Here is an 18,583-nt window from a genome sequence, read left to right as displayed (position 1 = left end):
GAACGCCGAGGTGAGTATACTCTAAGGGGTAATTCACACTAAGGCCTGTTTCACATTTCCATTATTTTGACGGGAGGCAAATCCACAAGAGCGGTTAAAAACGGATCCGCCTCCTTCATGGGCTAAACGGATGCTACAGGATCCGTGTTGTGTACGGATCTGCTGGAGGGGAAATTTAAAGGAACCGCGGACTGGAAAGGAGAGAGGGGGAGAGAGAGAGATTTTTTTTTTCTTTGCACGGCTGTTCCGGAACGCTACTAAGGGGTTAAAAGCCCTGCTCCAGCGAATCTGCCGAGCATGCGCAATATAAATTAGCGGACTGTCGCTCGGAAAAAACGTTGCAGAGTCCGTCTCATCCGCCCATGAGACGCTAAAAGTTTGACGGATGCGTCAAAAAATGGGTGGAACGGACAACCGTCAGTCAAGATTCGCTGCTAATGTAAGTCTATGGGGGAAAAAAACGGATCCTTTTTTGGCGGATCCGTTTTCTTCGAAAATTGGCAGATTTTGACTGACGTCAAAAAACGGAAGTGTGAAACAGACCTAAGCGAGATCGCTAATGAGATTGCTGATGAGTCACCGATTTTGTGACGCAACAGTGATCTCGCCAGCAATCTCGCGGTTTGTGGCACGCATCAGCGACCGCCTCCCCTGCCGGGTATCGCTGATCGTGCAGGAGTGTCCTGGGCCATTGTTTGATCATTGGTCTCCCGCTGGCCAGCGCGCATCGCTGCGTGTGGCAGCGGGGGACCAACAATCAGCCAGCTCCCAGCGCTGTAAGCAGATGCTGGGAGCTGGTAACCAAGGTAAACAGCGGGTAACTAAGCGCCGGGCACGCTTAGTTACCCGCTATTTACCCTGGATACCAGCGTCCTCGCTGGTCCTGATCGCTGGTGAGATCTATCTGTTTGGCAGCTCAGCAGAGATCATGTAGCGATGCACCAGCGATCCTGACAAGGTCGTATCGTTGTCGGGATCGCTGGTGCGTCGTTTAGTGTGACGGGGCCCTAACTCCTTTTTCTTATCTTTCAGGTTACATCGGGGGCTTATCTACAGCATTACAGAATGCTGTAGATAAGCCCCTGATGTCAGTAGCGGCAGCTCATAGTCGAAAAAAAGTGTAAAGTGTGACCCCATTGTTCTCAGCAGCGATCTGGGAGTCAGAGATGCCTCCAGGGGTCTTCCTCATCCTGTTCTCCTTCCATTTAACACTTTTCCCATCCATTTGAACATTTTCGCTATTGCCCCAAACCCTTTTGTAGGGTCTGCCGGAAAAAGGTTCTGATTTCCCATTGACCCCCCCCCCCGTTATACTCGTTCCTCGAAATGTTCATACGAGTATTAGGAATTGGTCGGCTCTAGCGCCGAGCCCCCGAGCGTCTCACTGCTCGCTCACCTCTAGTCATCGTAGTAACAGTAGTAGTGATGCATCTAGGATGACGGTTAGCAGTGATGCTTTCTGAGACTGACACCACTGTACGTATACTTAACAGAATAATCATTACGAATGTTAATTGTTAATAGAAATATCACTGCCAGTATTAGGTCTAATATACTATTACTAGAAGAGAGCATTGGAAGTGGGGGATCACTAATACTGCTGTCCTTTCTAGTACTCCCAAGAATAAAATAACATTTATACGCTTTATAATCATAATTATATAATGTATATAATACTATAGGTATTGTTAGTAATAGTGGGGTAATGAATGATTATTCTATCGATATCACTACTACTGCTGTCATTACTATGCTCTACACTACTACTAGTAGTAGTCGTTGGCAGATGATGGGAGTATTCCACCTCTTTTTCCGCAGATGATGGGGGTGACTGTCACACCGGCCCCTCTGCTCTGTACCTGGCCTCTCACACCCGTCCTGACTGCTGCAGTTCGCCCCTGTAATGATTGACAGCCCAATAACCCAATGAGACAGTGAGCCCAGCGCGTCTGGGCGTGGTCTGGGAGAGCCGCAGCCTATCAGCGGGCTAGGTGGGCGTGGCGTAGGGTGCGTAGCTCCCGGGGCAGCGCTCTTATGCTCAGTGCGGGCGGCCGTGCGATCAGTGCTGTGACCGGACCGCTGGAGGGTTGGTAACCACCGCTTTGGATTACCGTCGTGTGTGCGCTGGGGGCTGCGGCTTCTTCCTGCATGTCCGCGGTGTTGGATGGTGACTCTTGAAGTCCGTACAGTGAAGAGCCGGGGAGGAGCGGGGCTTGTAAATGGATCGCCAAGCTAGCCTGCTCTCCATCTGGCTGCAACTGGAGCTCTGCGCAATGGCCGTGCTACTCACTAAAGGTAGGTGCTCTCAGGAACGTCAGGATGCCCAGCTGAGGTCTATGTTCTCATACCTGAGGAACTACAAGTCCCAGTATGACTTTAAGTAAACTTGTGCACAGGAGTTGGAGCTGAATGGTTATTCTGATCGGCTGCCGCTAGAGGGCGCTGTTTCTATGAGGATTCCCCATTCGGCTTTAATGAATGAGATTTATGGGAAATTTCTGCATTTCCATCAATGACTGCAGATCCAGATAGAAGTTATAAAATATTGCTTAAAACCTTCCAGCATCTCTATTTGCTGAGATCTAAATAATGAGCATAGTAGCCCGTTTGTGGGTTTTTTTTTTTTTTTTTTTCAAAAAGCATAAAAAATAAAGTGATCATATTTTTCTCAAATGTATTACAATTTTTTTTTTTAATGGTTTTATTTTAGTTTTAATAGCCCTAAGTGCAGTATTGTATTTATTTACCCTAGGTGAGGAAGGGGGAGGTGTGATTAGGGTTAAATAGACCTAAATAACAGCCCCCCTGGCCCCATCAAAGGAGACAGCGGAGATCAGGGAGTGACTGTGACCCGAGATATTGGAGCTATGCGCCTGATAATGATATAATTAGGGGCTCACATACTTCTGGCTGCTGCGGACTTCAAAAGACTTCGAGGAAGGAGGAAAAAAAAAAACAAAAACCTGTCTCCTGTAGCCATCTTGACTAGAAGCAGGCATTTTTGGTTAATAGCTACATAACCGTATAAAAGAAGGGGGAGCGGGAGAACAGATCTGGCATTGTTCACTCTTGTGCAAAATTTTGGAAGAATCTTCATACGCAAATATGGGTGAACCTTTTTTTTTAATCCCGAGAGGCAACCCTAATGGGGTCCCATTAGTCTGTGTCAGTAGCCATCTGGCTCGTTTCAGGACGCCGTATTGCCTTGGAGCTTGCGCTTCATTCTGTATTACTTTTTTTCTTTTTTTTTCGTAATAGATCTACCTCTTTTTCTTGAAATGGCCTTGGATATCCCCCACCGCCGCCTTGAGTAGGATACAAGTTGACTTGTTTCCCTAGGAGCACTTTGGCCTTTTGAAAGCCTGGGGGAGATCTGGTCAGCGCTAATGCAATGCCTCCTGTTACCAGGCCCTCCTGTCATTTGGCTTCCATTAACTAGGCTATTAAAGGAGCCCTGGCGCACAGAGGCGAAACCTGATCTCAAGGTGGGCTGCGCTGCAACATTTCAAGCTCAGGGGGGTATCGTGTGTAGTCTGGGCCTTCTAAGATCAGGCTGATAGGCCAAATCCTGGCAATGATCTGGGGTTGGGGGCAGTGTGACTTCTTTATCTGCTGTGGTTTTTGTTTTATTTAAAAATAATAATAAAATAACTTTTAGCAGTGGAGGGGAGTTTGTGGCTTTTGCATAGGACTGCGCTTGGCACAGTAGTTTACACACACCTATGTGGAGAACGCCGTCAAATATAATTAAAGACCCAATTCTTGACACAAGGCCCCAAGCGAAAGCGTTTTTAAATGAAGCGACAAACTATATAATTATTTCCTTCTTGCCCTAAAAGTTCTAGAATTATTTATTTATTTTTTTTTGCCAAGTTGTAACTTTTTTTATTTATCTCCCCCCCCCCCCCCCCCCCCTCCGATCGCGTGCAAGTCAGAGGGCAGAGGCATCGGCGTCTGCAGCTCCGACCGCTTTATGGCTTTCCATTTCAGCTGAAAGGAATTGACTTTGGCGAACACAGCCGTTATTGTGAGCCGCCACCGCGCGGTTCCTGTTTTATAACATTGTCGGACTTTGCGAAATAAACGTACTCCTTTCTGTGACGGCTTGTACACGTCTCGCTTAACTCCTTCTCTGCTGAGGGAATTAAGAGCGAACACTCATCTCCTAGTCATAAGAAGCTTTTGTAAGAACCCTACCCCCATAAAAAATAATAATAAAAAAAAAAAAATGTACAGGTACGACAGTAAATCATTGACTTCTGCTGTTTTTTACTCATTTGCAAGAGTTGTCTCCTAACTTTCCCAGAACCCTGAGTGACGCCGAATTATTCCATGAAAGATCACCTATTATTTCCATCTGTTCTGTCCAGAAGAACGAGGTGAATAAAAGCCGCAGCCTCGTAATAATTGTTTGTGTTTTTTTTTGTTCTTGCAGGAGAAATCAGATGCTACTGTGACGCTCCACACTGTGTTGCAACTGGATACATGTGTAAATCGGAACTGAACGCCTGCTTTTCCCGGCTACTTGACCCACAGAACGCCAATTCACCTCTCACACATGGCTGCCTGGACTCTATTTCTAAGACAACGGATATGTGCAAAGCCGCCTCCACCGCCGAAGACAAGAGCGGGGCCGCCGTGCCCAAACTGGAGTGTTGTCACGAGGACATGTGCAATTACAGAGGTCTCCATGATGTCCTCTCCCACCCCAAGAGCGAAACGGCAGGTACGAAGAGTAATTTTTCAAAAGAGTACCGTAAATCCCCTTTCCTTGATGTATAAGGACGATGGCTGCCAAAGCCCTGTGTGTCTGGTATTGATTTTGTTGTTAATGTAATTAGAGATACCGGTGGGAAAAGCATGGTTGGCGTTAAAGATGTATTTCTGTTAGGTAGCTTTGATGTCTGTCTGTGTGCTTGGCTCCTGTCTGGCTTTTAGTGCCCATGTACAGCTTTTTTTTTTTTCCCAGGAATTGAAAGGATGCAACATTGTCACAAATCGAGCAATTACGATTTATTTATTTTGGGTTTTATATACCGTACATGTCTCCTTTTTAAAGCCAAAATGACAATATTTTAGCATTTAGCTGTAATTATTTAGTATTGGTTTTATTTATGCTTACGAATTGAAAAATCCTAAAGTGTTTATGTTCATGCGATAAAGCTTTACATATAGATGATCTGTCACTTTGGTTGAGGGTCTCCAAATGATGAGCTAATTACAGGATGTTGAGTGCTAGGACCTGCAGCAATTGGGCTTTTCTCTTTTGGACAAGTGTTAGTTACCCAGCAGAGTCCCCAAAGGGAAAAATGAAGCCTTGTACAGCACCCATTGAAAAAAAGGTTACATACTTTGTACATAACCCCTTCTCATGCACAGCACAATGAAATTAATGGTGCTATATAAGAAAATAATAATGGGGATCTGGGTATGGTCACATTCACACATCCAGTATCTGGAAGCCAAAATCAGTCAGGAGTTGGTGAAAAATGCAGAAGTGGTGGACATGTTTTTATTATATTTCTGAATGTTCAACTCTTGATTTTTGGCTTCCAAATAATGATGTAGAATACTGACTGTGGCCTAATTGGCCGTTTTAGGTCCTCCAGAGTGAGACTCTTTAGCTGCTTCACTTTTGGTGATAGATGAAAGTCCAGAGTTGAGGAATCTTGCTGTTCTCAGAATTTCCTAAGAAGTATGTGGATGGGGAATGGCTTTCTAAATTGGACAACCCCTTTGAGGATGACCATAGATGTTCCAGATTTGTCATGTTTTGTGGTTACTAAGATATCCAAATTTAATTTGCCTTAATACCATGCTATTTATTATACCTTTTTTGTTGCAGTCTAAAGTAGATATTTCCTCTTAAATTTTTCAGGCGTGGGTAGCAAGTACCAACACGAAAGCACAAGGAACCTCATCACAAAGGTCCAAGAGTTGACTTCGTCCAAAGAACTGTGGTTTAGAGCAGCTGTCATCGCTGTGCCTATAGCCGGGGGATTGATATTGGTTCTTCTTATAATGCTTGCGCTCCGGATGCTCCGCAGTGAAAATAAAAGATTACAGGATCAGAGGCAACAGATGCTCTCCAGACTGCACTACAGCTTTCATGGTCACCATTCCAAAAAGGGCCAAGTGGCCAAGCTAGACTTGGAGTGCATGGTGCCCGTAACAGGCCATGAAAACTGTTGCTTGACTTGTGATAAAATGAGGCATACGGACCTCGGCAATGACAAAATCATATCTTTGGTTCATTGGGGAATGTACAGTGGACATGGAAAGCTGGAATTTGTATGACCACATATGAGGATGATGACAATCCGGTAGACCTACTCGGTTCTGCTGGATAGAAGCACTTTATCTTTTACAAAGACAAACTTTTCCTAAGAGGAGAAAGATGGGAGTCTTGCCTACAAAAAAAATATCTGTTACTTGTGAGCGATTCCAAAAGCCATCTTTATTTGCACAAGGGTGGAACTGAGGACTTTTTTGTATTTCTTTTAAACTAATGCGGGAAGTGAGATGTAGAAAGGTTGTACACACTGTCACCAATGTTTTCTTACATTTAGGGAGCAAATATTGGTCATTGAAATAAACTGTACACAATGTACATGTTTCTATGTTTAATGTAAAGATTTTTTTTTTTTTTTAAATATATATATATATTTTGGCTGAAAATTATGGCTGTGGCTTCTTTTCTATGGTACTTTTGGGTCTCTGCTTTGTACACAGTGGTCAAACTTTGTCTTAAAGGGAATCTGTCACCCCATTCTTGGACAATCAGCTGCCGGCACCACCATCAGGGACTTATCTACAACATTCTGTAATGCTGTAGATAAGCCCCGATGTAACCTGAAAGAAAAACTAGTTAGATTATACTCACCCTGGGTCCAGAGGGTGTTGCGATCCGGCACCTCCCATCTTGTAGCAACGACGTCCTCTTCTTTGCTTCCCGGCTCTGGCGCAGGCGTACTTTATCTGCCCTGTTGAGGGCAGAGTAAAGTACTGCAGTGCGCTGGGCCTCTGAACTGGTCCGGTGCCTGCACATTGCAGTACTCTGCTCTACCCTCAACAGGGCAGAGCAGTGCGCCAGAGCCGCGACGGGAAGCAAAGAGGACGTCATCGCTACAAGATGGGAGGCACCAGACCGCGACACCCATCGGACCAAGACCGGACCGCCCATGGGTGAGTATAATATAACTTATTTTTCTTCTCTCAGGTTACATCGGGGGGCGCGCGCCTTATCTACAACATTACAGAATGCTGTAGATAAGTCCCTGACGGTGGTGCCGGCAGCTGATAGTCCAAAAATGGGCTAACAGACTCCCTTTAATGTTACTCTTAACTATGTGGAAAGAAAAAGCCCATCAATATCAAGAGTTTCTCCAAGGACCCATAAAACTTAAAGCCCGGACAGGTCTGGTTGTAAAAAGATCTCAGATTTCTTATCTCCACTCTCTTTAATAGTATTCTGGTTGCTACAATAACTTCCAGATAGGTCACATAATAATTTTGGGAACAATGGTAAAACTTTACTCAAATTGAGTTTCATGGTAATTTTGAAGGTGTAGGAAGAAAACTGGTTTACATACTTGTGCTGAATTATCCTCCCCACCCTGCCTATAATACTATATTATGTTTCTGCTTTATACAGAATTTGTCTTTTATGACTGTCAGTATCACAAGAAGTGTTGTGGGTTAGGAATGGAAAATAAATCTGGAAACCTTTTGTAAGATGTGATGTGGAGCATGAGTTACTCTGGTGAATGAGGCCACTTGAGTGTTGTTCTCCATTGGTGCCATCTTGTAATTGGAAGTGGATTTGCGATCTATCTGAATGGATCAAGTCTCATCACTTTATGTGTGGACATGAACGTTGCTTGTAATGGTCTTCCAGTCTTTGTACAGATTGTTGGTGCACATGGATTTTGTGCTCTCGTAGAAGTTTAAGTCCAAATTGTCTTAACAGTATGTTGTCAATAGGCAGCCATACTGGGCACATCATGGTATTCTTCAGAACTATCCCCCAAAAAATGGCATGGTTTTTGTACTTTTGGAGTTTTGATTTTTTTAATGCAAAAAAAAAATGGATGAAACTTAGAATCATAGAATCGTAGAGTTGGAAGGGACCTCCTGGGCCATCTGGTCCAACCCCCTGCTCAAAGCAGGATTCGCTAAATCATCCCAGTCAGATGTCTGTCCAGCCTCTGTTTGAAGACTTCCATTGAAGGAGAACTCACCACTTCTCGTGGCAGCCTGTTCCACTCATTGATCACTCTAACTGTCAAAAAGTTTTTTCTAATATCTAATCTGTGTCTCTTCCCATTCAGTTTCATCCCATTGCTTCTAGTCTTTCCTTGTGCAAATGAGAATAAAGTTGATCCTTCTACAATGTGACAGCCCTTTAGATATTTGTAGACAGCTATTAAGTCTCCTCTCAGTCTTCTCTTTTGCAAACTAAACATTCCCAAATCCTGCAACCTTTCCTCATAAGACAGGGTTTGCAGACCGGTCACCATTCTGGTCGCTCTTTTCTGAACTTGCTCCAGTTTGTTGATGTCTTTTTTAAAATGTGGTGCCCAAAACTGGACACAATATTCCAGATGAGGTCTGACCAAAGAGGAGTAGAGGGAAATAATGACTTCACGTGATCTAGACTGTATGCTTCTGTTAATACATCCTAGAATTGCATTTGCCTTTTTTGCTGCTGCATCACACTGTTGACTCATATTCAGTCTGTGATCTATTAGTATACCCAAGTCTTTTTCACATGTGCTGTCACTTAGCCCTATTCCTCCCATTCTATATATGCTTTTTTCATTTTTATTGCCCAGATGTAGTACTTTGCATTTCTCCCTGTTAAAAACCATTCTGTTAGTTGCTGCCCACTTCTCCAGTTTATTTAAATCTTTATGAATCCTCTCTCTTCTCTAGTATTAGCTATCCCTCCTAGCTTTGTGTCATCAGCAAATTTAATCAGTTTACCCTCAATTCCTTCATCTAAATCGTTGATAAAGATGTTGAACAATACAGGGCCCAGGACAGAGCCCTGTGGTACCCCACTTGAGACATTCTTCCAACTGGATGTACAGCCATTTACGACCACTCTTTGGGTCCGATCACTAAGCCAGTTATGAATCCACCTAACAGTTGCCTTGTCCATTCCATACTTAGTCATTTTTTCAATAAGGATTGTATGAGAGACTTTGTCAAATGCTTTGCTGAAGTCAAGATATACTATATCTACAGCATTTCCTTGATCCACCCAATCAGTGATACCGTCATAGAAGGAAATTAAGTTAGTCTGACATGACTTATTAGTTAGAAACCCATGCTGACTCTGTTTAATCACTTCATTCTTATCCAGGTATTGACATACATGTTGTTTAATAATTTGTTCAAAGATCTTTCCTGGTATAGAAGTCAGACTCACCGGCCTATAGTTGCCTGGGTCCACCTTCTTCCCCTTTTTGAAGATGGGAACAACATTTGCTCTTCTCCAGTCTTCTGGCACTTCTCCTGTTCTCCAAGAATTTTCAAAGATTATGGAGAGGGGTTCAAAAATTTCTTCTGCTATCTCCTTCAGTACTCTGGGGTGTAATTCATCTGGACCTGGAGACTTGAATTCATTTAGGTTAGCTAAGTGTTTCCTCACTATCTTTCTGTTTATAGATATCCTGGATTCTTCTATTCCCTTAATAGGACAGTGAATAACAGTTGATGTTGCATTTCCTTTCTGAGAGAAAACTTAACTAAAGGAAAATAAAATGTAAGCAAAGTTTGTTAGATGTGGTATTGAGAAATATTTTATTTACATCAAAAATTTTATAAAGGGTTATCTACAAAGCTGAGATTTCTTTTATATCCTTTTACTCTATACATCCATTTGGAATTCCTTTTGGCAAAAAAATTGCATCTTTAAAGGAACCTGTCATATACCCAAATGCGATCAACCTGCAGATATGCGGTTAATGGGACTCAATGACTGTTCAAGCTAAGTACAAGAGCTATGCCTCTATGAAGAGCACCTTCCCACCTGCTTGTTTTCCAGAACTCCTTTCTCTGGCTCTGTAAAGCCAGAGCTGTCAAAGAAGGGGGGTGAACATGTAGGTTGAAGAATGCACTTAAATATTTGGCCATGCCATGGTGCATCGAGCACCTGTACTCTAGGGAATCTGTCACCCCATTTTCAGCCTATAAGCTGCAGCCACCAACATCAGGGGCTTATCTACAGTAACCAGAAAGATAAGAAAAATAAGTTAGATTATACTTACCGGGGGCGCGGTTGGGCGCATCCCATCATCTAGCGATGAAGTCCTCTTCTTACTTCTGCCTCGGCTCTTGCGCATGCGTACTTTCTCTGCCCTGTTGAGGGCAGAGTAAAGTACTGCAGTGCGCAGGTGCCGGGAAAGGTCAAAGAGGTCTGGCGGCTGAGCACTGCAGTACTTTACTCAACAGGACAGAAAGTATGCTGGAGCTGCAGCAGAGGTAAGGTGGACTGCATCTCTAGAAGATGGGAGGCATTGGACCGCGACACCCATCAGACCCCTGGTGAGTATAATATAACTTGTTCTTTTCAGGTTTCATCAGGGGCTTATCTACAGCATTGCAGAATGCTGTAGATAAGCCCCTGATGGCGGTGGCCACAGCTTATAGGGCTAAAATGGGGTGACAGATTCCCTTTAAGGTGTGTGTTTGTTTTTCTTTGGAGCCACCTCACTGAAGGCCCAGCTGCTAGGAGAAAGTTTAACTATTCCTCCTGGAAGCTTCTGGCTTTCAGTCAGAGGTGCGACCTCGGTATACAGTGAGTGACTGCCTGCTGTAACAATTTCCCAGCAGCACTGACTGACTGCTGGCTCTGCCTGATGTGCCATCAAACCAGCTGTCGGTCATCGTGACGGAGCGTGGTTACAGCCTCTGCTCACTGTATACTGAGCAATGGCTGACAGCCGCGCATATATCAGTGAAAGAGAGGAATAAAGTTAACTTCCTCTCTGCAGCCGCACTTTCAGTGACCAGGCAACCTTTGAAAGTTATTAACCTGAAGGTTAATAGTTCCCTTTTTGTTTTTAAAAAAAAAAAAAAAAAAAATTTAATCTAGGCTTATAAGACATAAGAAGTAAAACACATACTGTATTTTAAATTTTTTTTTTTTGGATCTTTGATGTCAATGGGTGAGTTTGATCTATGACTTGAATCAAAAACATACGACATGTCTCGTTTTATTTTGTAGACACTTGGGTCTTCATAAAAGTTAAGCATCCCATACACTATAATGGATGCATGGTCTATCTGTGGAAAAGACAATTGTGTGGATCAAGAAAAAAAATTCTGAGCTCTAAGGATCTCTTAGTAGTTTTTATAGGGATTATTTGCCTGGCACAGGAAATTGACCAGCCATAGGACTACTTGCCTCTAGTACCGTAGGATCTCATTGCATTGTATGCTGTTATTTAGAAGTCCTAGGGATTGTCTATGGCTATTGTTTGTTTTTTATGGCCATACTAGGTGATGGAGCCTCCAGTACTTGCATTGATCTGTGCGACTTTACAATTGGCTACTGTATATCTGTGCGTAAATGGTTCCCTGTCCCCGCCCAAGATCACCATTGACCAATCTCCTATACATGCCTGTCTTTGTAATGCTACTGTTGCTTGCTCAGTAATGGCCACACCTAGGTCTCCTTTTCAATTAAAGTCTCAAAGGTTGGGAGAAGAGCTTCAGAAGGGGAATTAGGTTTGCCCCCACAATTTAGAGTTGGGTCTTGATGGGAGATAACAACATGCAATAGACAAGGATCAGAAGACTGTGTAATTGCTAGGTGTGAGTTTGACAATAAATTTCCCAAAACTGGTTGGTAAGACCCTGATATCAGTGGCATTTGCTTGTCTGCCCTTAAGACATGACATGGTCATTAAAATTCAACATGCCCAATCCTCTTCTCCCCCCCACGGTCATAATTTGTTAGTGTTGGGACACTTCCATACACTGGATGATGGGTAGTGAAATTAAAATCTACCAATGTGTAGTGGCAATGTTGCTGCATATTTTATTTTACAAATGCCCCCCCCCCCCCCCCCCCCCGCCCAACTGCATTTTCCTAATCTCCATAGAATGTGTTCATTTTCTGCAGTTATGGAGGTCTGGGCTTTCTTTTCCAATTTTTATTGGTATTTTAAAGGGTATGGATATAGGGTGAGGAACAACGGGTAGGGAAGTAAATGCTGGGAGGGAAGGAAAGCAAACAAGGGAAAAGGGATGGGGAATGTCTGGGCTTTTGTGACTTGGAAAAGGTTTCAGGAAGACTTGAAAAATTGTGTATAACCTTGACATTCAGAGTCGCGATTTCCCCTGTCACCAGTTGAGAATTGGAGAGTGAGGGAGCTAATGTCTGATGACCAGCACTAGAGATATAAGATCCTAGATGAGTAGATGATTCAGGTGAGCCGAGCAAATATGCTGTGTGGGCATTGCCCAAACATGATCCAGGGCTAGAATATTCAAAGTTTTATTAAAAACTAAACAAAAAAAAATCTTCAGGTCTCCTACAAAGACATATTCATAGACAATATAAACTTATTTATAATGCTCGGCGTGATTGCATTCTTCTTTGTCATATGTAGTAAGTACTTTTGGTAGGATCAAATATTTATATTCAAAAAAGTTGCTGATTTGTATACTAGTCCAAAATAAAGTTTTCGCTGGCATTTTTCTACTCTATATGGCCATTTTTTTTTTTCTTGGGGGTAGTGGGGGGTTGTTGAGCCATAGTCCTCTCAATCCAAGCACTTAAAAAAAAAAAATTAGGTGGGCCAAATACACAAGTATATGGTCTATTGCAGTCCACTCTGAGAAGGCAAAGGCACTCCTTTTGGACCAGAACGGCAAGCGAGATCAGCTTCTTCCTGACCCTTTGTTGGGGTGATGCATGTCTTGCTTCCATCATCCTCCTAGGTTGCCACCCTAGAGGAACTGCAAGCCGACCGGGTTTGAGTCTCTGTCTGGAGGAGGAAAGTCAAGTGATTGTAAGGGGTGCGGAACCTAAGGTCCACACCTCAGTTAGACAATTGAGGAGGGAACCTTTTGACTGAACCACATCCCAACTTATACTTGTTAGGCCAGGATCACACATGCGAGGAATATGGCAGAGTCTCGCATGTTAATACCCGGCACTGCCGCCAGCACTCAGGAGCGGAGCGTGCGGCTCCATGTATTGCTCTGCGGCCGCTCCGATCTGAGTGCTGGCGGCAGTGCTGGATATTAACATGCGAGACTCTGTAGTATTCCTCGCATGTGTGATCCTGGCCTAACTGACCTAGTGATAAACTAAACTAAGGTGGGCACTGTGTAATAAATCCTGGACCTGTAACCGGGAATTTAAATATTCATCTAACTAGCAAGAAGGTCTGGAGAGGGGTATGTGCAAACCTGCCATTTGTCAAGTGAGGACCACACCTAGTGAGTTCCACACCTAGTGAGTTCATGCACCACAGAGTCAGCAGTCCCGGGGTACTTCTGCACCTCAACCTCCCAAACTACTCTGCCTGTGACTTCAATCTTCAGGGTCAGTGTCACCTGACGAGAAGACCGTAAGCCACCCTTTGTACAATGCCAATATCCCTGTGGGTAATCTAAAAATACAGTACTGTGCAAAAGTTTTAGGCAGGTGTGGAAAAAATGCTACAAAGTAAGAATACATTCATGTGTTAATAGTTTATTTTTATCAATTAACTAAATGCAAAGTTAATGAACAAAAGAGAAATCTAAAGCAAATCAATATTTTGTTTGAGCGCCCTTTGCCTTCAAAACACCATCGATTCTTCTAGATAATACGGTACTTACAAACAGTTTTTGACGGCAATCAATAATGAGGTATACGAGTCCAAATTTATTCTGCAGCAGGTCAGTGACACCAAACGTGCAGCCAATGTCATTAACAATTATCTTCAGTTTACAGAAGAACAAGGACTCCTGGACTTGATGGCATGGCCCTACAGAGCCCTGATCTTCACAACTTTTGAGCTTGGGATTACATAGAGACAGAAGGATTTGCACAAGTAACATACACAGAAGATCTGCAGTTAGTTCTCCAAGATGTTTGGAGCAACCTCCCTGTTAAGTTCCTACAAAAATTGTGCAAGTGTCAAGTATACCTTTTTATATATTTTAGGGTATAATATCAAAGAGGCCAGTTGTGTATGGAGTCTAATTGACAATAAAATGATCTTTGTTTTTAGCTGAAGTGGCAGCTAATAAGGCCATGTTCTGATCACCACGCAGATGGCCATATTCATGGCTGTATACACACTGCAATGACTGGACTGAGCGCACGTCTCCTGATTGATACGAACAGTCTCATAGGCTTGTATGCGGTTGTAACTTTTGTGTCACGAGATCTGTGGTACGTCTGACTATCGAGGACCATGAAATGCGACCATCTGATCCTGGCTTTGTCATTGTCAGATCCTAATCGAGCCTTGCAATTTGACTTGTGCCCGGCTTGGTTAGTTTACCAGGTCATGATTTTATACGTCTGAGAAAAAGTCAATGTCCATGATTAATCTAGATCAGCGATTCATCAGGTCTTGATGAAGAACCGTGTTGAAGTCAAACACTCCTGATTCTTTTAAAGGGTCATGCCTCTTACTGAACCAGGAGCGTATGACGAGTGGCGCCTCACCATAATTCTTACTTCAATCAAAAAGTGGAGTAAGATTTCTGGAGCAAGGAAAACCACAGCATGTCATGAATTAGGCAACCTGTGGCATCCCACCTCCCGTCCCAGCTCCACTGTTTTTGGTGGATCTGGGAAAAACTGGAGTGAAAATGCCAAACATCGTAAAACTTTTCTGCAACTCTGAATTGTGCAAAAATTTGACAACTCTTCAAAGCTGCGCCAATTTGTACATTTTGGGTGGAAATTAATCAAAATTACTGATTACACGCAACAAATCTAAATATCTGATATTACAATGTTGTGTTAAAATACAAAGTCAACCGTGGACTAAATTCTGATGAAGAGACAAGTCAACGGCAAAGCTTTAGAGGCTCATAAATAGTTGTTGTCACGGGGGTCTGGTGCCTGAGAGGTCCAAAAGCCTTGGTACTCAATACAAGCAATAGTAAACGGTGTATGATAGGTAGGGTCCCCCTCTTATTTTTTTGCCTTTGTTCCAGATGAAGCTATGGCGTTGCAACAATGTATATGGGAATGATTGCTGATCAGGGCAAATTTCCATCAGTGATTGCCTGGTAGGCGTTTGTGGCAATTACCCGACACATCATATATTTCTTCCTGAGTGTATGGCTTCAATATTTGAGACTTTTTATGAACGTCTCATATAGAGGTCAATGTCCATGTACAGTATCGAGATCTGAGACAGTAATATTTCTTATGACACTTGGGTCGGAGACTGTTGTGGTTGACGTGACATTCCACATACGCTGCAGTGATATATCACATCCTCTATTTTTATTGTATAGTTAACCATATTAACCATTTAACCTCTCGTTTTAGAGCCAATTCCTGGAGCAATCATTACTGTCCTGACACAAGCTGCTTCCCTGATCCATTTCATGGCAATTGTCAACAGTCTAATGAGTCCCTCAGAAGACAGTGTGGTCTATTTACAACCTCTATTTGTAGGCAAATGAGTAGAGAGCAGCCATGTCTCATGGACGTCTTGTCTCCGATGTCATGCCTTTAAATGGACAGCATTATCTTCTCGATTAATTCCGAAACCTTGGCTACAGGGAGGAGACGCTGCTTGTTCAGCCGATTAGAGGCTATTTGTTACTTTTGCTAATTGGGTGATTCGCCTGCTTTACTATACATATATTATAGGGACAGACTTTGTGGCATTTAATTCAGGAGGAGTGAACTTAGTCATCTGCCCTATAGACATTGAAAGCAAAAATTGTTAGTGGCATTGTTGTCTGAGACACTAAGTTCAATCTGCTAATTCCTTAGTAGATTTTCTTGGCCATTTTAGCTCCTTGCTGTGAGCAATTTTTGTTTTTGCGCTTTTCTTTTGACCCTCCCTTTCTGCCAAAAGTTTTTACTTTATTTTTCTATCGACATAATCATAAGAGGGCTTCATTTTTGCAGAACAAATTGTAGTTTTGAATGACACCATTCATTTTATCGTATAATGTACAGAAAAAAAAATAATTACAAGCTCAGAGAATTGGTGAAAAAATGCCATCATCAATTTTTGAGGTTTATTTTTACATCGTTCATTGTGCGGTAAAAATGACGTTGAAATAGAAATCTTGAGTTAAGCATGGTTATGGCGATGCCAAAACTTTTCATTTGTGGCCTCTTGTGAAGAACCATAACTTATTATTTTTGTGTGCCGAGTTGTAGTTTTCATTGGTATTACTCTGGTGTGCATACAGTGTTTTCATTGCACTTTTGGGGGCAGTCCAGTGACCAAATCAACTTTCAGCAATTATGTAACTGGGAAAGGGAATGGGATAATTAAAATAATTGGTATGTTTTTTTTATTTTCTTTATTCGTGACTTAAACCTGTGATGACTTGTTCACTTGATCTATATAATGCACTTAGAGCTGTGCAAATCTATTCGCTCGTCCAATTCCATCCGCCATGACAATCTTCTTTTGATTTACTTGCCTGGGGTAATATCAAATGTGCATCATGTAACAATGAGGTCATGCCAAGCCTGCTGATCAGAAGAAGAGCCACAGATACCGTCAGCTAGGAGCCGATACTCACTCTTCTATTTCAGTGGCCACAGGCCATTGTCTCGATTGATGGAATAACACATGTGAATCAATTTCCATCAGCTCTAAATCCATTACGCCAGTGTTACAGTATAATTGGAAAATAATGACCTTCTATGAAGCTCAACCTTAAGGCCCAGTCTCACATAGCGAGATCGCTGATGCGTCACCGATTTTGTGACGCAACAGCGATCTCGCCAGCAATCTCGCTGCATGTGACAAATAGCGACGACCGGCCCCCCCTGCTGGATATCGCTGATCGTGCTCGAATGTCCTGGGCCATTTTTTGATCGTCGGCGTCCCACTGGCCAGCATACACTGCTGTGTTTGACGCCGACGAGCGACCTAGTTGGCGATGCAGAACTCAGGGACGCAGGATGGAATCGTTCAGAATAGCTGCTGTGTGACAACGCACCAGCGATCCATACCAGGTCGTATCGTTGTCGTGATCGCTGGTGCGTCGTTGAAGAGATCTGCCTGTTTGGCAGCTTACTAGTGACCATTTAGCGACGCACCAGTGATCCCTACCAGGTCGTATCTTTGGCGGGATTGCTGGTGCATCGCTATGTGAAACGGGACCCTTAGTCTTCACAAGAGCACAAAAATGGTGGCGACTGGGGGACCTATCCATTGGAACTCCATTGGCTGCCACCAGGCTGTTGCCTCTTAAATGTTACTGGCTGGCTCTTTACTGCACCGTCAAGATGTACAATTTTAGGGTACACCATCACAAGGAGATTATGCAGTGGATTTGAATGCAAAACAAGTCCCCAAATCTCAGTCACACCCTGCAGAGAAAATCTACAGTTTGACCAGTGTTCTTAATAAATTTGAAGCACCCTTGTTTGAAAATGCTCTTTAAAATGAAATTTACTCCTCCTATTCATTGGCAAACCCTTATGCTATGATTTGCAGCGATTTCTAGTGTAAAATATAGTAAACTTACCTTTCCTACCAAACTATGACCACTTTTCTCATAACATTAAAAAGTACAAAAGCTTTTAAATTTTATTGGTAAAAATTTGCCTTGATAAATTCCACCTCAAATCTTTGATCAACAGCCCCTCCAACTCTACCGTGAACGTGCATGCTCAGATCTCACATTCAAATGTTTTTTTTTTTATTAATCGGCCTTGGTAAAGTATACAAACCAGCCAAGGGCTGAACATACTGCAACCACAGGCACAGAATGCATGGTACAGATTGAGTGAGAACAGTTAAGAGACAAGTAAGGGGATTGTCCAGGGATAAGCAATCTTTTTTCCTGATTCTTTTTTTCAGAGTTTTTTGCTGCGTTTTTGGTGACGAAAGCTACCGTAACTAAATTTTTTCATGTACTTTAGGCAAATTACAATTGTAATACTCACCAAAAAGACAAAGCAAAAAAAATCTGCAGTTTTTACTGCCCTTGGGATTTTGGCTGCAGAAAAAAATATATATTATGAATATTTTGAATATACAGGAAAATGATTAAAGGTGAATCGGTGCAACATCCTGATCCGTAACTTTAGTTCATTCATCCACTTTCCTCTTGAACTACTTTTTGTTAAATTCTATTGTGTGATTATTTAATTTATGCCTTTCTTTCACTTTTCAAACACAATTTTTTTCCTGAATTTTTCTTTAAAAATAAGCTATTATCAGAAAATGACCTAACAAATCATTTGTTAAATGTTTTTTTTTTAATTCTTGACAATGTTTTTTCATTGGAAACTGGGACTTTTTTAGACTATAACTTCCTGTTGTTTCAGGAAACAACTCATGTATGCTGCCACAATAGTCAGATCCTGATACTATCTTCTGTATTGAAGTGTCTGATGAGAGAACGAGCAATCGTT

The 18,583-nt window shown here is 42.6% G+C and overlaps 1 protein-coding gene across 2 annotated transcripts; it reads left to right on the top strand.

Annotated features, from left to right (window-relative positions):
- The first annotated feature begins 2,052 nt into the window (after positions 1-2,052).
- Positions 2,053-6,610, top strand: BAMBI (BMP and activin membrane bound inhibitor). Of its 2 annotated transcripts, XM_073581718.1 has the most exons (4): positions 2,053-2,295; positions 3,259-3,485; positions 4,436-4,726; positions 5,879-6,610. In XM_073581718.1, exons 3-4 carry the CDS (start codon positions 4,486-4,488, stop codon positions 6,295-6,297), a joined length of 660 nt encoding a protein of 219 aa, XP_073437819.1. In that variant the 5' UTR covers positions 2,053-2,295; positions 3,259-3,485; positions 4,436-4,485; the 3' UTR covers positions 6,298-6,610. The 2 variants fall into 2 exon arrangements, with proteins under 2 accessions (XP_073437819.1, XP_073437817.1); XM_073581716.1 differs by lacking the exon at positions 3,259-3,485.
- Positions 6,611-18,583: the final 11,973 nt, after the last annotated feature.

This window comes from Dendrobates tinctorius, unplaced genomic scaffold (genome assembly GCF_039654945.1).
Source record: "Dendrobates tinctorius isolate UK_male_01 unplaced genomic scaffold, ASM3965494v1 ptg000070l, whole genome shotgun sequence".
NCBI lineage: Eukaryota > Metazoa > Chordata > Amphibia > Anura > Dendrobatidae > Dendrobates > Dendrobates tinctorius.
This window is presented reverse-complemented; position numbering and strand designations above follow the sequence as displayed.

What these genes read in the sequence shown, in the direction of transcription:
- BAMBI (XM_073581716.1), top strand. Translation starts at nt 2,220, where the DNA reads ATGGATCGCCAAGCTAGCCTGCTCTCCATCTGGCTGCAACTGGAGCTC. An exon ending in GGCCGTGCTACTCACTAAAG is followed by an intron (nt 2,296 to 4,435) that starts GTAGGTGCTCTC and finishes TTGTTCTTGCAG; the next exon opens with GAGAAATCAGATGCTACTGT. An exon ending in CCCCAAGAGCGAAACGGCAG is followed by an intron (nt 4,727 to 5,878) that starts GTACGAAGAGTA and finishes TAAATTTTTCAG; the next exon opens with GCGTGGGTAGCAAGTACCAA.